Source organism: Triplophysa rosa, linkage group LG10 (assembly GCF_024868665.1).
Source record: "Triplophysa rosa linkage group LG10, Trosa_1v2, whole genome shotgun sequence".
In the NCBI taxonomy this organism is placed as follows: Eukaryota; Metazoa; Chordata; class Actinopteri; order Cypriniformes; family Nemacheilidae; genus Triplophysa; species Triplophysa rosa.
This window is the reverse complement of record NC_079899.1, coordinates 24,281,476-24,301,628: the sequence shown is the minus strand read 5'-3', so window position 1 is coordinate 24,301,628 and position 20,153 is coordinate 24,281,476. Positions and strand designations below refer to the sequence as shown.

The following is a 20,153-nucleotide window of genomic DNA, read 5'->3' as shown; positions in this document are numbered from 1 at the left end:
TATATTTTGTGAGAAATGTGCATTATGCATCATTCGCTAATGGACTTCCGAAAAACGGGAAGTGCCCTTGAAGCGATTCAGGACAGGTGTTCAGTTTCGTTTGGCGTTCACTTCACTAGATTCTCCTGAAGAATGCAACAACGCCGTTTGGAAACTCTCTAAACAGCATAGCCTAACTCCATATTCATGGCGATGTGTTATAAAATAAACACACAGCAACAAAAATGTAATGCTGTTGGTAAAACTAGTATTATTACTCCGCCAAGCAACGTAGTTCTTGAGAACCTGAGTGGCGCACTAACACTGATGTAATGCGGTCACAGGTGTATGTTCGTTTCTGTAGTTGTCTCAAGAATCCCCCTGTCTGCAGACTGTAGATGGAGGCGTGGCAACCTTGGGAGGGGCTACTTGTGTTACTCCGCCCACGTGCCGGTTCATTGGTTGGATGTCTCATATCTTTCCAAGCATCCTCGTGTCCTCCTCTCCAGCAGGTGGCGCTGCTGCACTGTGGTGACAGTGTAAAGAACAAGTAAAGTGAAAACGAAGAAAGGCACCAGACGACAATGGTGAGCCAGCATATTTTACTGTTTTCATGTTTTGAATTGTTTTTAATCATTGATATACATGTATTTTTCTTGTGTAAATGTATTAACTGAATGTTAATTATAGTACATTCTATAGACTGTTTAATAGCATTGTCGGAAGATTAGCTTTAAGTGTTAGCTTATAATCGATGTTGGTCAATAATATTCATTATGTTTATATATTTCACATGACTTATTGGCCCAGATGTTACTGCCAGCTAAAATTTCAGTTAATCTCCATGCAAAAATAACCTATATTATAGTCTTTACGCCTATGCCTTTTGTGGCGGCTTGCTATTAAACCATTTTACTGCCATACGTTCACTACAAATAACATGGTTAAACTATGATTCTTGTGGTGAGACAACTGTAGATTTGTGGTTACTATCGTTTTACTATACTGTACTAAAACGGGGTAATGGCAAAATATAATACATTTTTTTTGTGTGTGTTTAATGCAAAATACAATATCAGCTCAATTTATGAATAGCTCACGTGATCATTTCTTATGACTGTCTTGTGAATTCAGGGAAGCGGTCAGTGTACAGTGGATGACAGACAGCAGATTAAAAATCTGTTTCATTGAATCTGTTTCACAGGGTCAAAGTCAGAGTGGAGGTCAGGGACCCGGTGGGGGAAAGAAAGATGACAAGGTGAGTATTAGGAAAATACACACACTGCTGTTCAGTGGTACATAAACAAATGATGAAAAGAGTTTGTAAACATTCATCTAGGTCATCACAGGATATCATGGCCTTCTGCTACTAGAAAATGTGTCTAGTTTAGATCAAGTCGTCTGACTTTTCAATTTGCTTATTGTTTGTATAATATTTTGTTCTTTAGGATAAGAAGAAGAAATATGAACCCCCTATTCCCACCAGAGTTGGGAAAAAGAAGAAGAAAGTAAAGGGGCCAGATGCTGCTAGCAAACTCCCGCTGGGTAATATGAATGTCTTTAAACATTTGCAAGATTTTTGTAGCTGTCACATGTAGTAATTCCTAAAATGTCCAATGAAACATCATATATCTTTTGTCAGTTACGCCACACACACAATGCCGACTGAAACTCCTGAAACAGGAGAGAATTAAAGACTATCTGTTGATGGAGGAGGAGTTCATCAGGAATCAGGAGCAGATGAAACCTTTGGAGGAGAAACAAGAGGTGGAGAGAACTAAACAAATAGTTTTTCTAATCAGAAAAGCAAAAATTTGCACCACATACCTATTTATTCAAAATACATTAAAAGATATCCAGGATCTCTCTAATTTTGCAGAATTTTCCAACATATATATTTTACTTCAATAATTAAACACATGTATTATAGCATTAAAAGTAAATGTGCAGTTCTGGAAACTGAGAGCACTATGTTTTGTTATACAGGAAGAGAGATCTAAAGTAGATGACCTGAGGGGGACGCCAATGTCTGTGGGAACTCTGGAGGAGATTATTGATGATAATCATGCCATTGTGTCGACCTCAGTGGGTTCTGAACATTATGTCAGTATTCTCTCATTTGTGGACAAGGATCTTCTGGAGCCTGGCTGTTCAGTGTTGCTAAACCACAAGGTCAGTTGGGATGGCATTATTCTATATACAAAGTTATGATTAGTTAAGGTGATTAATATAACAGGAGTAATGCAAATATGAGAAAAAAATAATGAAAGATGTTGATTTCAGGTTCATGCAGTGATCGGGGTGCTGATGGATGACACAGATCCGCTAGTGACAGTGATGAAAGTAGAAAAAGCCCCACAGGAGACGTATGCAGACATCGGAGGACTGGACAACCAGATTCAAGAGATCAAGGTACCCCTCACCAAGCAGCCACGGACAATCCGTTTTATTTTGTTATTTAGCGTATTATATAGGACTGAATATTTAACACTGAGTGATGCAGGATGAGTAAAACTTGAACTTTGTTGAATATTTAGAGCTGTGCACATAAAATCAGTGGGGCGTTGTTTAATTATTGTTCTTAAACTGTTTTGACATCACTTTCTTTTACAGGAGTCTGTGGAGCTTCCGCTGACACATCCGGAGTATTATGAAGAAATGGGAATAAAGCCCCCAAAAGGGGTGATTCTCTATGGCGCACCTGGGACAGGTCTGTCTAAGGGCTCTCAAAATCACATTGATACGAATTGTTTTTAGCGCACGTTCCATGCTTGTGTAACATGTCACTGGTGTGCAGGTAAGACCCTTCTGGCAAAGGCAGTGGCTAACCAGACCTCCGCCACCTTCCTGAGGGTCGTGGGCTCCGAGCTTATTCAGAAGTATCTGGGCGATGGTCCCAAACTGGTGCGAGAACTCTTCAGAGTTGCTGAGGAACACGCACCATCCATCGTCTTCATTGATGAGATCGATGCTATAGGGACAAAGAGGTAGATTGGAACTTTTTAAAGTTTGTGGTTTGTCATTTTACCATAGAGGAACATGGCATTATTATTGAATTAAATGAATACGCATGCACTGATGTGTGCATCTGTTATTTTATTCAGGCTTTAAATGTGACTCATGTAGTTGTATTATAAACATCGATGAGCACAGGTGTTGATGAATTATAAGCAGAGCCGATCCTTCCTATATGCAAACTACGCAAGTTGCGTAGGGCCCCTGCACCACCAGGGGGCCCCCTTGAGTACCGAATCAAAACACTATAATGTAAACAGGATGCGGATTCAACTTTCTGCCTTCGGAGTGTTCTTTTACAAACTTTACAGGAATCATTTGGAAATGTCTTTTTTTAATTTAATTACCGTTACATACTCTGACATCATGCACTGAGGAAAAGACAGGAGGAAGAGTTAGAGGTAGCAGAGCTGAAGATGTTGAGGTTCTCTTTGGGAGTGACGAGGATGGATAGGATCAGGAATGAGTACATCAGAGGGACAGCACATGTGAGATGTTTTGGAGACAAAGTTAGAGAGGCCAGGTTGAGATGGTTTGGACATGTTCAGAGGAGGGAGAGTGAATATATCGGAAAAAGGATGCTGAGGTTAGAGCTGCCAGGCAGGAGGCCAAGAGGAAGACCAAAGAGGAGGTTTATGGATGTAGTGAAGGAGGACATGAAGGTAGTCGGTCTGAGAGAAGAGGATGCAGGGGATAGGGCAAGATGGAGGCAGATGATTCGCTGTGGCGACCCCTGAAGGGAACAGCCGAAAGGAAAAGAAGAAGAAGACTCTGACATCATGCAGTGCGCGCAGGTGATGACATGCGCGTAATGTGATGATGCGTCTTTACATATGGCCATGGCTTGGCTTCTGGAAGCAAAAGAACAAGAAGGCATGTGCTTTTGTACTATTTCAAAGTCTTATTTAGTTTTGCCTAATTATGCAAGTACAGATTTAGTATTTGTCCACTGGGATACAGTTGGTTTGACTGTGGACGTTCAATAGTCGTGAATTTAGGGACCGTGTCCAAAGTTACATACACATTAATATAATTACTTAAATAGCATTTACAGAGAATGACTTGCAGTCACAAAACTAGTTGTACAATGTTCATGTGAGTCACACACCACTGCAATCCACTGTATTTCGTTTGCCCATGATATGTCATTTTTGTGTCATCACATTTAGAGAATTATTGATGTGTTTTCATATGCTTGGCTTCTTGAGTAAACTATATTTATCAGAGCCATGTGTTACTTTAGGTAAAGGATTATTTACATGTGAATCAAAATGTGAATTCAATTTTATACTTAATTGTTCTTACTTTCAGATTCACTTAATAGGACTAGGTGTTATAATCCCACTATTTCAGCACAGTTTAATTGCCCAATAGGACATTGCCCGTGCCTTATGCATGACAGGGGAAGCAGTCAAGAATATGAATAGAGGAAAGGAGGTCTGAGCAGTTTCACTGGGTTCGTCGGGTAGGCATCCTCTGTGTTTGGGGGATAAATGATTATAGAAATACATGGCATACTTACCTTTCCTTGCCATTATCAGAGAGACATCTCATGAGTTGTGTGTCCCACTTTCATCACATCCATTATCCTGGGTGAAAGATGCCTTTCGGTGAGGTGCTGCTGATAATGCCCTTTCTATTCAGTTTTAATTCATTAAAGTGTGTTTATTGATTTATTATTTTTATTTCTTATAGTTTACAGTTATGCGTATCTAATTTGAACTATTATGACAAGGGCCCCTCACAAAGGTTTGCATAGGGCCGCCAGACGTCTAGGATCGGCACTGATGATAAGATTCTGTGTGATGAGACTTGTTGCTCTGCAGGTACGATTCTAATTCAGGTGGGGAGCGGGAGATCCAGAGAACTATGTTGGAGCTGCTGAACCAGTTGGATGGATTCGACTCTCGTGGAGACGTCAAAGTCATCATGGCGACTAATAGGATAGAGACCCTCGATCCAGCCCTCATTAGACCAGGTAAATAAATATGCTTACAATGGGCCTCACTCATGAAACATGAGCAGAACTCATTTTTGTGAAAATCGTCCGTAAAGTCGTTCTGACGTAAATTTTCATGAAAATGTTCGTATTTTCAAAATGTTAGTTGGTACGAAAGAAATTTACACCTGCTCCCTACCGCGTGTAAATGGTGCACATTCAATTGCGTGCAGTTGGTGCAAATAACATTCAAACGTTCTGTATTCTTTAAGACAGACTGATGACACGACATATGATAATGATATTTCAGAAGCTCTTTTGCCCTGTCTGTCTTTCGTTTTTTTACTCTTTAACTTTGGGTAAAACGGAGAGCACGTCACTGTCCCTTTTCACAATAACAGTGGAGGAGAGGCGGGACAAACACTACATTGACCAACCATCACACTTGTACAACACAGCAATGGAGAAGTTAATATTGCTGGTTACTGCATTTTTATATTCAGTTATATCCTTCAGAATAAGATACTGGTAACATGTTATAGCCATGGATATTACAAATCATAGCAACAAATGCATCTCCGGAAGAACACAGTGCCTCCAAAGCGTTCTCATAAAAGCATTGGGTATTATTTTAGCTGGCTAAAATGCTTTGGCTAATTTATTGTTAGGCATATAGCCTATTAGTCTCTTATGCATTTATGCAATATAACGTGTCAAACCTCAGAATGGAGTCTAGAAGATTCCACAGCATTCCTAGATACATAATTTGCGTAGTTGTAATTCATAGGCGGGGATTATGCAAATCATGAATCAGCATGCATTCGCGCCCTATTTACGAATAATTGGAATTCATTAACATAAACACATTTAACCATCAAAACTGACATTTACGAAGTATTTGTGAATCCGGAGGAGTTTTCGGAAAGGTCTGTTTACGCGCAAATCACTCCTATATTTACGAATGTTTCATAAATGAGACCCAGTGTTTATTTCTGGTATGTTTCAAAATTAAACTACAAATATTTTCTGATAATGTGCCGCACAGTGTACAATGCAGATTGTCTATTTATTCTAATGATTGAATTTAATAAAGGTTAAAGTGTATTGATTTGTAAGCATAGTAAGAATTGATCACCTTACCATACGGAAAGCGCACATGACATGAGTAAAGTATGTTGTATAAACCTTTACAGGCAGAATTGATCGTAAGATAGAGTTCCCACTGCCAGACGAAAAGACCAAGCGCAGAATCTTCCAGATCCACACCAGCAGGATGACGGTGGCGGATGACGTGACCTTGGATGACCTCATCCTAGCGAAAGAGGACCTGTCTGGAGCCGACATTAAGGTTGTGTGCTTTTTATAGCTGTAATAGATGACGCACCTTAAGAAGTTAAATTACGTAGACTGAAACTATGAATGCGGGACTCGTTAAATGCGTTACTCATCTGGCTAATGTTTTCTTTCAGGCTATTTGCACCGAGGCAGGTCTGATGGCTCTGAGGGAACGACGCATGAAAGTCACAAATGAAGACTTTAAGAAGTCTAAAGAAAACGTTCTCTACAAGAAGCAGGAGGGGACGCCAGAAGGCCTCTACCTTTAACCTGTCACTAGTCAAGTTCCACTCTTCACCATTTGTTTTGTCTATATTAACACTTTCTCCTGATGTTACACTCTGGTCATTTGAGCTTGATGGCAATTAAACATTTCTTAAATGCGTCTTTGCTGAACTCACATTTATTCTGCTGATCTGAATAGATCTAATGAAAACCTGTCCAGATCACATTTCATTCCCCCAAATCAAAAGAAAGTAAGAATTATTTCGTTTTAGGGAGAGATCCGTTTTAGGTCCATCGAGTTTTTGTTCGTAGTGACATCATTCAAATGAGAATTAAGCACATTTCCCCCAAAGCATATAGGTGTTTTAAATTTACTACTATTCACGTGTTCTTATTACTGTTATAACGTAATTGTATATGTCAGAATAAACGAGAGGAATTTATAACGAAAATGACAATATAGTATTGTTTACTTTAGATCTTCGCTGAGGGATTGCTTAATTGTCATTAACAATTTCAAGTTTTGGTTTTTTAAAACATTTTTCATCTTTTGATTTGTCGAGTGAAATGTGAGCCAGACGTTTTTTTTGATGGTTTCACATTTGATTACATCTGTAAACATTACTCAAACATTTTGACTATTTACATATTTTCATGTCATTATGTATTTTCAGTGTTAAGTAATATCTTTGTTTTTAAGAACAATCTAAAGTTCATTATGGTAAAGAGCACTTCAACACAGCCTTCTGTTCAATGATGTGGTATATCATTTAGGAAATCACACTTTTTTCGTTTTTGAAGTTTTATAATCGTTTCATAGTTGGACATTCAAAACACTTAGGTCTTCAATATCACCAAGTTTGGTCTCCACCTTATATATCAAATATGCCATAGTGTAGCGGCTACTATTACATAATTTAAAAAAGAAAAGAAAACAAAGATGCGAGTGCGTAAGGGGTTGGATTTGGACACAAATACAAGAGGTGATGAGATGTAACGAATCATGGGAAAACAAACTTAACCGGTTATATTAGCACTGCAAAAGAAAAAAAACAATCCACAGATCTCTCAATATTCACTTTGGTCTACATCAAGTCTTTGATGACTGTTGTGTACAGAAGTTCAGAAGCATACACTGAGAAACTGTGGGCAGACACATTCACAAATGACATACGACACAAAAATACAGAACTGAAAGAGTGAAACGGACCACGTTGAAAAAGAGTTGAAATAACGTTCCTCTGCAAAAAAAAAAAAATCTGTGAAATCTCATCTGTGTTAAAGGTCGACACACGGTGCGTTCAAAACACACTTCGGAAATGGGATAAGACACGAGTACGTGTGAAAAATAATTCATTTCTATGGCTCACAAACTTATTCAGATAAATCGAGAAAAGTTGTTAGAAATTCAAACGTCCACTGGATTTCTCCTCCACGTCCAGGTGAAAACAAAGAACCAAGCTTTATTTAAACAGAAAACATAACAGCCCTACTCTGAGTGAGATTAGTTATGTGAATGCATGTTTTCAAAGGTGTAGTGAATAATGTTTGTCATCTCAATCTAGAGTAACGCTACACAAACATAAGTAGACTTTTGCATCGGCTCCATAACAAACAGAACCAGTTTTAAAAAGGGTGCTTAAATTGCTGCAATTTACCTATTAAATATCTTTCTCTCAAAAGCGCATCATCCTTTTTCTTACGTCACTACAAGCATCGCGACAGCAAATTAAAAACGAAACGCAAACAAAAAGCAAAGAACATACTTTGCAAAGACAAATACAATCATGATTGCATTCCTTTATTTTCGACAAACCCAAATAATTTGCTGTTTTTAAGGACAAAAATCAAAAGGAAACCTCGGGTTTGTTTTTCAGCTGGGCTGAACGTGTGTGTTGTTGTGTGTTTCTACATGTGAGGGAAAACAAGAGGGGCGTGTTGTAGTGTCAAGTGAACTTCTACGTGGCCTGTTCTTCACTCATCTTCGTCCTCCTCCTCTTCCTCCCCGTCAGAAAGAGTGGGACATGCGGCGAGTTGCCGATAACCGTCCAGCCACTTCTCCACCATCTGAGTGACGAGCGGGTGGTTCCGCCTCCTAGAGCTCTTCTGCATGGCGACCAAAACCCCGCCCTCCGTCACGCAACAGTCCATCCACTGCCTCAACATCCGCTCCTGTTGTTCCTCCGTTCCCATCTGACGGACACGCACAAAAGCCAATGAGAGAGATATCGACCAATCACCAAGAGTTGATAAATAGTGTATCGTATCATAATCTAAAAATAAATGACCGGCAACAGAAATCCCAGAATGCATGGTTATGAGCCGGTGAACAGTGATGAGATGGCGAGAGAAATATCCATTCTAAATACAAGTTATGTCTCTCACCTCTTGTGCTGACAGAAAGTGGATGTGCAACAGCTTTCGCTCGCTGTCGACCAACGGCAGGAAAGTGACCGTGACGTCATCATCCGTGTTCAGGTTGGCGCCTGCGCCTCGATTATCGTAGCCATCGTTCTCCATGGCAACCAGGGCAGAAAAATGGCCGCGTGTGTAACCGAGGGCGATGGGGCTCTTCCAGCAAAAGCTTTGCTCCCACAGCAGAGGCAGGTATACACCTAGAATCATGGCGAATAACGTTTAAACTCTCACGTCTGTTATTACAATAAAAATGAGATGACGGATTTAAACATCTTGAAAATTCTGCCAAACGAAAGCATTAGTAATTTGTTACACATTAGAATGTGTTCGTTCTAATGATCACAAATACTCCAAAAAGAAAAGTAAAACAGTCACATCTCTCACAAAAATGTACTATGGTAACCACGGAGACAAACAGTTACTATAGCAACAGTTACACCGTGATGCTTATAAATATAAGTAGGCACCACTGTAATCGAGAAAAGAAACACAATTATAGAGCGTTTCTGAAATCTTCTTACGCTGTTTTAAGGACATCCCAAATCAGGAAAAAAGGGAATTTTTACTATAGTAAACTATAGTATATTGTAGTTATTACTACACTTTGTTAATGTATACTACACTATTCTGTACTGGAACATAATACTGTAACTGTACTATACTTTAATGTTTACTAGAGTAAACTGTGGTAAATTGTAGAATACTGTAATGATTAATTCACTTTTTTAATGTATTCTGTAGTATTAACGACAGGAACTTGATCAACTTTATACTGTAGTAAAAGTCAAAAACACTGTAGTAACCAGCATTTTTACAACAGTTTACTATAGTCAATACGAAAGTATACTACAGTAGTTTTTCATGTGGGATGTAACTGTGATTAAGGTGTTTAAGTGGAACCAGTGGTTACCATGGGACATTTTGTAAGGGTGCACCCCCACATTAAGTCATTGTAATAACGAATGTCATTCTAAATGTCACGACAATCAAACAAGAATGCTGTTTTAGCTAAATAAACGGTGATATGTGCAGACTAGCAGAGCAGCTCACCCTGGAATCGAGTGTATCCCAGAGTCTCTCCTCTGAAGCTCTTGTAATATTTCACACCGTACACTATGATGGGTCTGCGCAGGATGTGTGCCAACACAAACACGTGCGTCTGCTCCAAACTCGCACCAGGCTGCAGCCAGAAGAGATAAAGAAAACATACAAATGTGAATGTGACCAAACTGCTACATTTTAGGCTTATTTCATTCCAAGACCACAACATTTTACTTTTAGGTCCATGTAAATTGCAATTTGCAATCTCGTTTACTTGACGAAAATATGTACTGGGGCTTGATTTAATCCATGAGGAATTGAGGGACGACTGGGAAGACTCTAGTACGCAATGGTGTATTAATTATTATAATATACTTCAATACATTACAATTTACTACAGTAAATACTAAAGTAAACTGTAAGATTTTGTTTTGTGTGGGAAAGCTTAAAGTCCCAGTGAAATAAAAAATTACGATGGCTTTTTTCATGAAATATTGCAGCGTTTATTGTAAATAGTTTATCAATGTGGGTCATTCTCTTTTTAAAATTTGTGTGCCCTCATAAATTTTGAGTTAAAATCTGAAAATGCACTTCCTTCCTGTAATGACTATCCATCTTAGATGACGCATGTTAGATGGGTTGGGCAGAGCATCTGTTAACTCCTCCCCTACAACTGTCAAGTCTGCTGCCAGTTCCATTTTAAAATGCAACGGCTGCTTTTGTACATCCAATCAAATCGCAGAGAAAGACAAAAGCCACGGCCACTATTTTTCCTTTCAAAATTCCATTTAACTCGGAAATGCATCAAAATACGGAAGTAAAAACGATCGCAACTTCCGGTTCACAGGAATTTAAAGATTTTTTTCCATTTGGAATAACAAGAACCAACAAATCTTTCACAATAACACCAGGAACGGTCCATTTTGATTCATGTACACTATAAAATTCAACACAGTATGAAGATTCATGAAAAAAAAAAACTCATCCTCTTTGGGTGTGATGTGTGTGTGTAAGAGCGAGGGACTTTCAGTATGAGTCAACCGTGCAGCTATCGCAGTTGTTACATGGGAAAGCTGTTTCTCCAAATCCATTAGCAGATGAACATGTAAGCAAACAGGTACCAGAGGGTGTGGTTTACTGCTAATACAGTAAAGCCTGAAGGTCCTTCATCTGTGACTATATTACAAACGCTATAAAATGGTTATCACAGATGTTGAGGACACAAATGTCTTATTAAATGCAAAATCATTAAATGCCATCTTCCGTTACAATTTGTAGTCTCTGACACTTGATGCGTCCGCCATCTTGGAACAGTCAACATTTCACATAGTCATCACTCACAGTAAAAATCTATCTTTTTTTATGCAGCCACAACATTGTGTAGCCTCTGGATAAGGGCTGTCAAACGATTAATGGCATCCAGAATAAATGTTTGTGTTTCAAAATATATGTCTGTGTACTGTGCATATTAATTTTGTTTTTATAAAAACATACACATATATGCATTTACTAAGAAAAATTGTAAACACTTATATTTAAATTATTGGTAAATATAAATTAATACATGTAAATATTTCCTAACTATGTATACAATGTACGTACATGCGTTTATAAAAACAGCATGAATATGCACAGTACACAGACATATATTATGTTAACACAAACTTTTATTCTGGATGCGATTAATCGTTTGACAGCCCTACTCTGGATGTAAAAACCACCAAGATTTCTATTCCCAGAGAAATCATAAGATTTTTTCACAGGTATGAAAGTGTGTTTTTATATGTATTTACTCAATATTAGAGGCTTCTAAACTATGGTAACTTTTTAGGGTTTGCTAACGCTTTTATCTTGTATCGTATTAGTTTGTAATAACGTGTTATTCATACATGCAAATAACTGCAGTTGCCAAGGAACCGTCAACTAGCCTTCCATCGTTCACAGACTGGTTTTGACAGTTCCAATATGGAGAATAATTTGCGTATAGTCACTAATGATGTGAGGCTATGCATGTATGCATATGAGGAAAACAAAAATAATGTCATCTATTGGTGCTGTGTAGCGATGCCGGCAGTCGATCAGAACTGTGTGCTTTTGAACTGGTTGTATACCTGACTTGCTAAAGACAGTATGAAAGCCCAGTCCTCCTGCCACTGTTCCTCTCTTAGGGAGAAATGTAAGCCGAAGCTCTGGGAATACCAGGATTCCCACTCTTTCCAGCGTGTGTAGAACCTGTAGAAAAGACAAACACGCCAGTTATATCTCTTATACGATCCTTAGATATCATTACTCACATTTGAAGGAGTCATAAAACAATTTAAGCTTTTGTTAAGATGTTTTAGCACGAGTCATCTACTTTAGGCTGCTGGATCACTCGAATCACTGAAAGATTAAAAAGACTTTAATGGCAGGAAATTGTTGACTCTTCATTTTCTGTCTTACCAGTGAGAGCAGTCGTGTAAACTATCGTTGAGGCTTTTTCTCAGGACCGAGTCTTTGTCATAAATTCCCCACGTGGCCTGTAAAACTGAGTCCAGAAGACAATCTCCTGCGGTTCTGTTCCACAGAGCATATAGGCGGCTATCCAGACGTGTGCCCAGCTCCAGAGACCAGTTTATGATGGGAGACTCCTCTTCCAGCTCTGTGGAGGACAACAACAGTTTGCCAAAGCTGCTCTCTGAACATTCAGTGATGTTTTACAGCTACTCTTTAAGCAAACAAATGAAACAGACCAGCTAAAGCATCTTCCATATCAACTGGTGGGTCGGGACCCAAAAATAGACTGCAGGTCTGTTCTGATCGGATCATGGACAGCAGGAAAAACATCAGCGAATGCAAATAGTAAAGTAATTCGGCATTAACAAAATTATAAAATAACAGACTTTTCAAAACCTTTCCCATATTTTTGTTCACTAGTACGTTTAAGGTGCAATGTGGAGATTTTAGTGCCATCTAGTGGTGAGGTTGCGAATTGCAACCAATGGCTCACTCCACCCCTCCCCCTTCCCTTTCGAAACACTATGGTAAGATGTCGTCATGTTTACACTTCTTTGCCGAAGGAGATAACGTATTTACGAAACGCTTTTTGTGAGATGTTTGTCCATTTAGGGCTACTGTAGAAACAACATGGCGAACTCCATGCAAGGGGACCCGCGGTGTATGTAGATAGAAAAAGCTCATTCTAAGGTAATAAAAACATAACGCTTCATTAAGTCTTTATACACCTCTGAAGACATAGTTATATATATTTAGTATTGCATTTCTGTCAATAGATCAATAGACACTGCACCTTTAAAAGTTTGTGAACCTGCTATGTAGTTAATCATGTTAATAATTTTACATATTGTTGGATATATGCTGTTCATTACAAATACACGGGTGTCTAATATATTTCATATTTATTTAAAGGAATTTTATTTTTATTTTTAAACAGCTTACACATCCGGTACTGTTTTGGTTCGAAACCTTTGTTGGTTCCTGTAGCTCCTGCGATTGGTGGAACATTAAAAATGCAAAGATCATGAGTTCGAGAGCACACATACTGATAAAAAAAACAAAGACTAAGTGAAACACAGTATGTCACTATGGATAAAAGAGTCTGCCAAATGCAAAAATGTAAATGCAACTTGCAGAAACACACTGTGGTACTGTGTGTTGTGGTTACCTTTTTGCACATCTCGGTCCAGGACCTCATCGAACAATTTTTCTTGAACATTTGGGGAAAGGTCTTCAATATCTTAAGAGGAAAGCAGACAACCCATTTACAAACCTTTTGTTGAGGAGGCACATGTAATGGTCATTTTCATGTGCCCCTTTGAAACAGGAATGTATGCAATGTACATCACAGATTACTCTTACTCGCATGACCCATGTGACACTTATGAACCTGTGGTAGCAGATACTTTTTCAAGAGTAAAAGAGAACCTGCTGGTAGTGTGAAGGTGACGAGGTCAGTGAAGAAGTAACAGGGAAATTCTCCTTTACGTCTGTGAAGAGCTGCGGCCACCTCCCTGCGGATCTGTTCTGTTAATTCAGGACACACCAGCGCCGGTATACACTTAGCTGTCTGCTGAGATACCTGAAGAGTGAAGAAAACACATTCCCATTAAACACACGACTGGGGATCTGTAGCAATCTTGACGCATCAACTGAATTAATATCCGATTCATGATAATATTGTGATTATGTCTAGTGTATTGTGATCACTTTAATCTTTCATCTACATTGAACTTTATTGAGCTTGCTTTGATTTCGTCTAAAGCATCTGATTTTTCTTTAAATGATTTGTATAAAATTTTACTAAAACTACTGATTCTTGGAGTTAGAATATCAACAGTATGATGTGATTGATGGGAACAAGAATCACAGTTTATTGTAGGATGTGTCCTGTGTGTACCGTGGTAAGATCACTGTAAAACACGGCTGTGAAGTGCCTATTACTTTAGCACACGTGTGTTATTATTTAAAGGGATAGTTCACCTAAAAATGAAAATTCTGTCATCATTTACTCGCCTTCAGATTGTTCCAAACCTGTAAAAATGTCTTTGTTCTGCTGAACACGAAAGACGATATTTGGAAAAATGTCAGTTACGTAACAGATCTCATCCCCCACTGACTCCCATAGTATTTATTTTCCCTACTATGGCAGTCAATGGGGGATGAGACCTGTTTGGCTACTGTCATTCTTCCAAATATCTTCCTTTGTGTTCAACAGAACAAAGAAATGTTCTGGGACATCATCTGCTACCATAGTAGGAAAACAAATATTGTATCTTTTTTGTTCCGTTGAACACAAATTTAGATAATTTGAAGAATTTGAGAAAACAAACAGTTCTGGGGCACCTTTAACTACCATTTAATTTGTCCAACTATGGTAGTCAGTGATGTTCCTGAACTGAAAATTGCTAACATTCTTCCGAATATCGTCATCAGAACAAAGTAATTTATACAGGCATGAAATTACATGAGGGCGAGTAAATGATGGGTGAACTATCCCTTTAAGCTCCCGTTGTAAGACCGGTTCACGTCTGACATGCAAAACTCTGACCTCGGTGAGCAGTACTGCCAGCATGTCCTGTCTTTGGAAGCGGATGGCGAGGTGCACCAGCGTGAAACCAGTGTCAAATGCAGACGGGCGGTTCAGAATCCGCACCTCGTCCGCGGTCAGCTGACGTGCAATGTCACCACCTGACGACTTGTACGCCTCCACGGCGGAAAGATCCCCCTCCACCACACCTAATAATGGAGGTGGAAAACATTTCAGTGGACCGATGCATACAAACACACATCAACAAACAACACACTACGATTTTTCACAATTCTTTGATTCTGCAGTATGCATTTCAGATTTAATGGATGAATTTCCAGATGTAACATGAATTCCCAAAAGACAGATGCAAGAGAGCAGAAAGCTAATAGAAAAACTCCCACTGGGGGTGAGAGCAAATTTGTCGCTTTGCATGTGGCATCAAACCAAACACATGCAAAAATCCTCTTGCACTGATAGAGATAAAAAAAATAAAGATTTGATATCAAACGATATAAAAAGAATCTCACAAAACGTCATGTCACCAAAGATTTTGTGCGGTGCAAGTCATTAGACAATACATATTGTATTCAAATTTGTATTCATGATATTTTGAAAAAACAGCAAATATACTGTTTAAAAAAAAAGACAGATGTCCAGGTTGTCGAACTTCTTATCTAATGCAACGACATTCATACATTTTTAGGTGTGTCTTAAGGGAATTGTTCTTTCATTATTTACACACCCTCATTTTAAACCTGTATGACTTTAATTCTTCTGCAGAACACAACAGAAGATATTTTGAAGAATGTCGGTACCCAAACAAAAATGGGGCCCATTGACTTCCACTGAATTGTCACAAAACCACCGAGACATTTCTCAAAATATCTTCTTTTGTGTTCCACGGAAGAAAGAGTCACAAAGGTTTTTGAGTTTTTTGGGTGAACCACTGTATCTGCTAAAGTAATGTGGTTTGTTTCTCACCAGCGCACGCGTTTAGAAACAGCCAATCGCTTCTGCGCATCCGGTTCCTGATCTGTTTAAGCTTTTTAAAGTCCGCCTCCTGCTCATTATCGCTGCCCATCGCTCCACACGCCAGCTCGATCTTCACCTCCGCCTGCCCTTTACACGAAGGTGGAGAGAGTTTTCTCTGCCTGCCCCACAGTCCCCCGCTCATCCCCCCACCCCCCGTTGTCCTTACGTTCTCTCGCTCCTGCTCGTTTACGAAGGACTGGGATGTAGCGCTCTCCGCCTCCGAGTCATGCAGGGGCGTCTCGGGCGTACTGTTGGGTTTAGGGTGGTCGCAAACCACACACCTGAGACTCTTTGGCCAGTTGTCGTAGGTGCAGGCCGAGCACTCCCAACGCTGAGGGTGCATGTTCAACCGGTTGCGGTCGTTGTACTCCTCGCAGGGGTCAGAGATCACAGGGGAAGGTCTGGAGCCCGAGGTCTGGGGGGCCTCTGACGGGCTGAGGGGCCGCTGCTGCGACCCCTGCTGCCTGTGACTGAGGCATTGCGTGCAGCGGATGGCCCGGGGCCAGTTCAGGTAGGTGCACATGTGGCAGGACCATTTGCTGCTGGTCTCGGGCAGCTCGTCCGCGATCCGTACGCGAGGTCGAGCGCTGGAGTCTGGGCAGATGAGCAGGGTGGAGCCGCTCTGGGTGGTGCACAGCTGCGGGTCCAGGCTGGAGCTGCTCTTGAAGGGTTCTTCTGTGATGATGGGTGCGTTGTGTCTTTGGGCACGACACATGGTGCATTTGATGGCGGACGCCCAGTTCTCGTAGGTGCAGTACTCACAGCTCCACTTCACGCCAAAATCTGTCATCCTCGCGCACGCCGGTCACCGCAGCTGATCTCCCCCCTCCCTCCCACCCACCTGTTCTCCGTTCTTCACCGGTTTTCACCTGCGCAGGAACGCAGCGCCTCCAGTTTCTCCTGCAAGAACGACAGACAAGTGATGTTTAGTTTTTGCTCGTTTTTGAAATGTTTAATGGAAACCATGTTTTCTTTTTAATTGTAATCTAGTCAGTATTATTCATCCATACAAAATAATTCAACTCTTCAGCTTCTTTTACACAATAACAATCTGAGTATTGAACATTTTGAAAAATGTCTTCAAAGTTTTGCTTCAAGACGTGGCGTGAAATACACAAGCTGAACGGATGATCGGTTTTATTTCAGCATGATTTGAAATCTTGTGTGCTTTAATGGAAGTAAAGCAACCTTTTTGTACATAGATGCTAACATGGCCAATGTGTAATAAAATATGTTTCCATTCGAAATAGTGTGGAAAATTTCCACTAATTTAAGTCATTCTTTTGTTTGTTTTACATTAACCGAATCTTTATTTGGACCACATGGTAAACTTAATACAAAATGAACCATACAATTATTTATGTTTTTTTTTTGCATGTATTCTTCTTCAGTACCATGCAATATGATAATGATCATTTAGTCCCATGTTTGACAAACTACTGTCGGACACTATTAATGTACCACAAAACCACCAAAATACATTTTGTAAGGTTCGTAAGTAACTATTACAAACTATTTCCACCAAATTCAAATGCATAGGGCTAAAAACAGATGAAGGATGGAAATTAGAAAACCAACAAAAATGTTATTACTGTAATAGTTTTAGCAGTGATAGGAAGCAAGTAACAATGTGTGAAAATGCTTTGCACTTCAGCTGGTACAAGCACATCCATGTGAATATGTACATTCTCTGCATTTCTCTGCGTGTTACAAAGTAACAGTTGGTGCAAATCTCTTCATTCGGTCTTTTCATTCACACATTTCTGCCTCATTGTGAATGGCCTTAATCTTTGCATTTGCTGGTCTAATAAAAAGGGACACAATGCATTTATTCGGAAAGGCTTTCGGACCGGAAAGTTGTTCCCGACTCTGGATTATTCCTGACAACAATCTAAACAGGTGGTGATGAATCCAGATCACTGGGGTAAACGGTCACATCCTTTGACCCACATTTTTACTCTCATTGGTTATGAACTAGATCTTGGTTATTAACATTTGTTAACAAAATGCTGGCCTACATTTCCACTAGAAAAATGAACAGTGTGCACATGCAACATATTTCCACCATATAGGAAGAGCCATGTAAATACCGTGGCATTTGTATGTGGTAATCATTTGGTACCATTGTATTTGTTTAAGTGTCATGGTATCCCCATAGTACTGTGTTTTCAGCATAGCTTCATTTTATGGCAAATTAAAGATGCTTTTTGACAGCGCTGGTCAGGTGGGTGGAATCCAGTACACGGGCTGTACTTCAAAATACACTGAGCTTTTAGACAATTGCTGCCCCAAATCGAGGCTTAAGTTTAAAAGCCCTTTACACTGTCAGGAAACTTCTATGTAACGGTGAAATGGTTTTTTCCATAACGAGCGGAAGTTTTCCTTTGAACCCTCGAACGGAATGTGAGAAGCATTTCCGCGGCTACAAAGTATCAAGTTCAAATGTAATAAAAACAAATGTCCCAATTTCCCAAATCTCCTCGCTGATACGCTGTAAACACTCTCGGCTCCTTTCGGAATTCCACACCAAGGTGTCGATTTTACCCGAACTAAAACAACACCATAAAAGCGCTCGAGTGTTTGTCTCTACTGTAAATAAACATAAGGCCACTTCAACGCATACATGATGACATTTCTCCTGCAATATCGGATCTTGAATAAAAACAAATGAGAAATGTACGGAAAATAACAAACAATCATTTGAGCGCACGCATCTATTGAATGTTGACCTATTTGACGCACAACATTGGGAAACTAAAACAAAATCTACGGTGCATTAAACTGCCCTGTTGCATATCCCGTGTTACAGTGATTTCCCCCACACATATAAATATCGAGGCCCTTAACGTACCTGCCTTTGTACTCCACAATTCAGTTTGCAAACACTACCGTTCCCGAGTTTGCCCTTCTGCAAGCGGATCTCTTCCGAAGGTCTGTCCTGGCGAAACCCAATCCTATCGGGTCCAAATCCAGCTCAGCACCGACAATTTACCGCGACAGCAGAGCAATTCTGCGGCGGAACACCCATGTTATTTCGCCTCCCTTCCTCTAAAACCCTCAGCGCCACCGCGATCTTCGCATCAAAGAGGGATTTTAGAGGGTTTTAGACACCGGAATTCCCATTTCTGTTGCCGATTTGGCTAGCTCTAATGGCGGCGGTACGGGAGCTGGGGGTAAACCAAAATAAACCTACTCCGGAGATACTGGTAGGAGGGATATCACCTGGATCAGCGGCTACATATGATTGGCTCTCAGTCCGTAAACATCGCGGAAACCAATGAGAGCGCCTTTCTTTCGTTAAAGGGTTCCGCGGCGTACTTCCTTCATAAGCACTAACAATCAGGAAACTGTGGCCCTTTGGTCCGCCATTTTGACTCTGCGAATAGCCGTGCGGCTATATTGTCTATCGCGCTGGAACGGAGCCAAAATGGCGTGTGTTTCATGTGTTTGGCTCCGCTGCCCAGGCTGAGGGGATGATGTCATTGTTACAGAAAGATCTACCGCAGCATCATCTGCAGTGACATAAGTGCATTTTTTTAATGAAACACATCATTGAAGATTTGACTACCGTAGCTCGGGCCCTTTAGACTGCATGTAGCTTTTCGTGTCAACCCGAAAATGAAGGGCGAGGAAAGGGCATAGTATGCATGGCTTTAGCTGAGCTGTTTTTTTTTGGTAATTCATTTATCGGGCGATACTGATTTAACTTTTAACCAAGTAATTTACAAGTTTAAATAAGTTCATTTTATGAAGCAAAAAGTTCACATGGTAGCTTAACGAAGGGTGAAACCTGTAAGCAATATTATAATATTGCCTGATTATTTCGAAATAAAAAAATACAATATATATTATATATATAATAAAAAAAATTAAAAACCAGAGGTTGTAGGTCGTAGCCAGGGGGTCCGTCTTGAGGTCAGCTGATCACCAAATCGATTATAATTGGTCCAGCATCGCCATCCAGTGGTCGTTATCTTAAAATTGCAAAGGAGGGTTTTCTTTTTTGCACGTGCAAATAAGACGCCAAAGCCATCTAATATTATCGGTACTTTAGAAAGGTGTACGTCAGATACGTAAAATGTATATTAAAGTCTTTACAATCTCAAGTAATTACTTATTTGCTAAAACCGGTGTCATGTT

At 39.9% G+C, this 20,153-nt stretch overlaps 2 protein-coding genes across 2 annotated transcripts; one reads left to right on the top strand and one right to left on the bottom strand.

Annotated features, from left to right (window-relative positions):
* The first annotated feature begins 489 nt into the window (after positions 1–489).
* Positions 490–6,653, top strand: psmc1a (proteasome 26S subunit, ATPase 1a). The gene is made up of 11 exons (XM_057343689.1): positions 490–566; positions 1,184–1,237; positions 1,428–1,524; positions 1,622–1,746; positions 1,966–2,151; positions 2,263–2,391; positions 2,593–2,689; positions 2,777–2,966; positions 4,821–4,972; positions 6,127–6,281; positions 6,403–6,653. Exons 1-11 carry the CDS (start codon positions 564–566, stop codon positions 6,535–6,537), a joined length of 1,323 nt encoding a protein of 440 aa, XP_057199672.1. The 5' UTR covers positions 490–563; the 3' UTR covers positions 6,538–6,653.
* Positions 6,654–8,278: 1,625 nt separating this feature from the next.
* On the bottom strand, positions 8,279–19,293 carry zranb1b (zinc finger, RAN-binding domain containing 1b). The gene is made up of 10 exons (XM_057343688.1): positions 18,865–19,293; positions 15,963–16,913; positions 15,000–15,187; positions 13,877–14,030; positions 13,617–13,688; positions 12,395–12,593; positions 12,064–12,184; positions 9,962–10,091; positions 8,879–9,108; positions 8,279–8,686 (listed from the first exon to the last, which is right to left on the bottom strand). The coding sequence occupies exons 2-10, from the start codon at positions 16,801–16,803 to the stop codon at positions 8,468–8,470; spliced, it is 2,154 nt and encodes a 717-aa protein (XP_057199671.1). The 5' UTR covers positions 16,804–16,913; positions 18,865–19,293; the 3' UTR covers positions 8,279–8,467.
* Between the last annotated feature and the right edge of the window lie 860 nt (positions 19,294–20,153).

Bases quoted from the DNA above. Each gene is read 5' to 3' on its own strand.
- psmc1a (XM_057343689.1), top strand. The intron at 2,690-2,776 runs GTCTGTCTAAGG...ACTGGTGTGCAG, and splicing joins CTATGGCGCACCTGGGACAG to GTAAGACCCTTCTGGCAAAG. The intron at 6,282-6,402 runs GTTGTGTGCTTT...GTTTTCTTTCAG, and splicing joins TGTCTGGAGCCGACATTAAG to GCTATTTGCACCGAGGCAGG.
- zranb1b (XM_057343688.1), bottom strand. From the start codon at position 16,803: ATGACAGATTTTGGCGTGAAGTGGAGCTGTGAGTACTGCACCTACGAG. The intron at 14,031-14,999 runs GTCAGAGTTTTG...TTCACTCTTCAG, and splicing joins TGGCAGTACTGCTCACCGAG to GTATCTCAGCAGACAGCTAA. The intron at 12,594-13,616 runs GTAACCACAACA...TGTCCTCCACAG, and splicing joins GGACCGAGATGTGCAAAAAG to AGCTGGAAGAGGAGTCTCCC.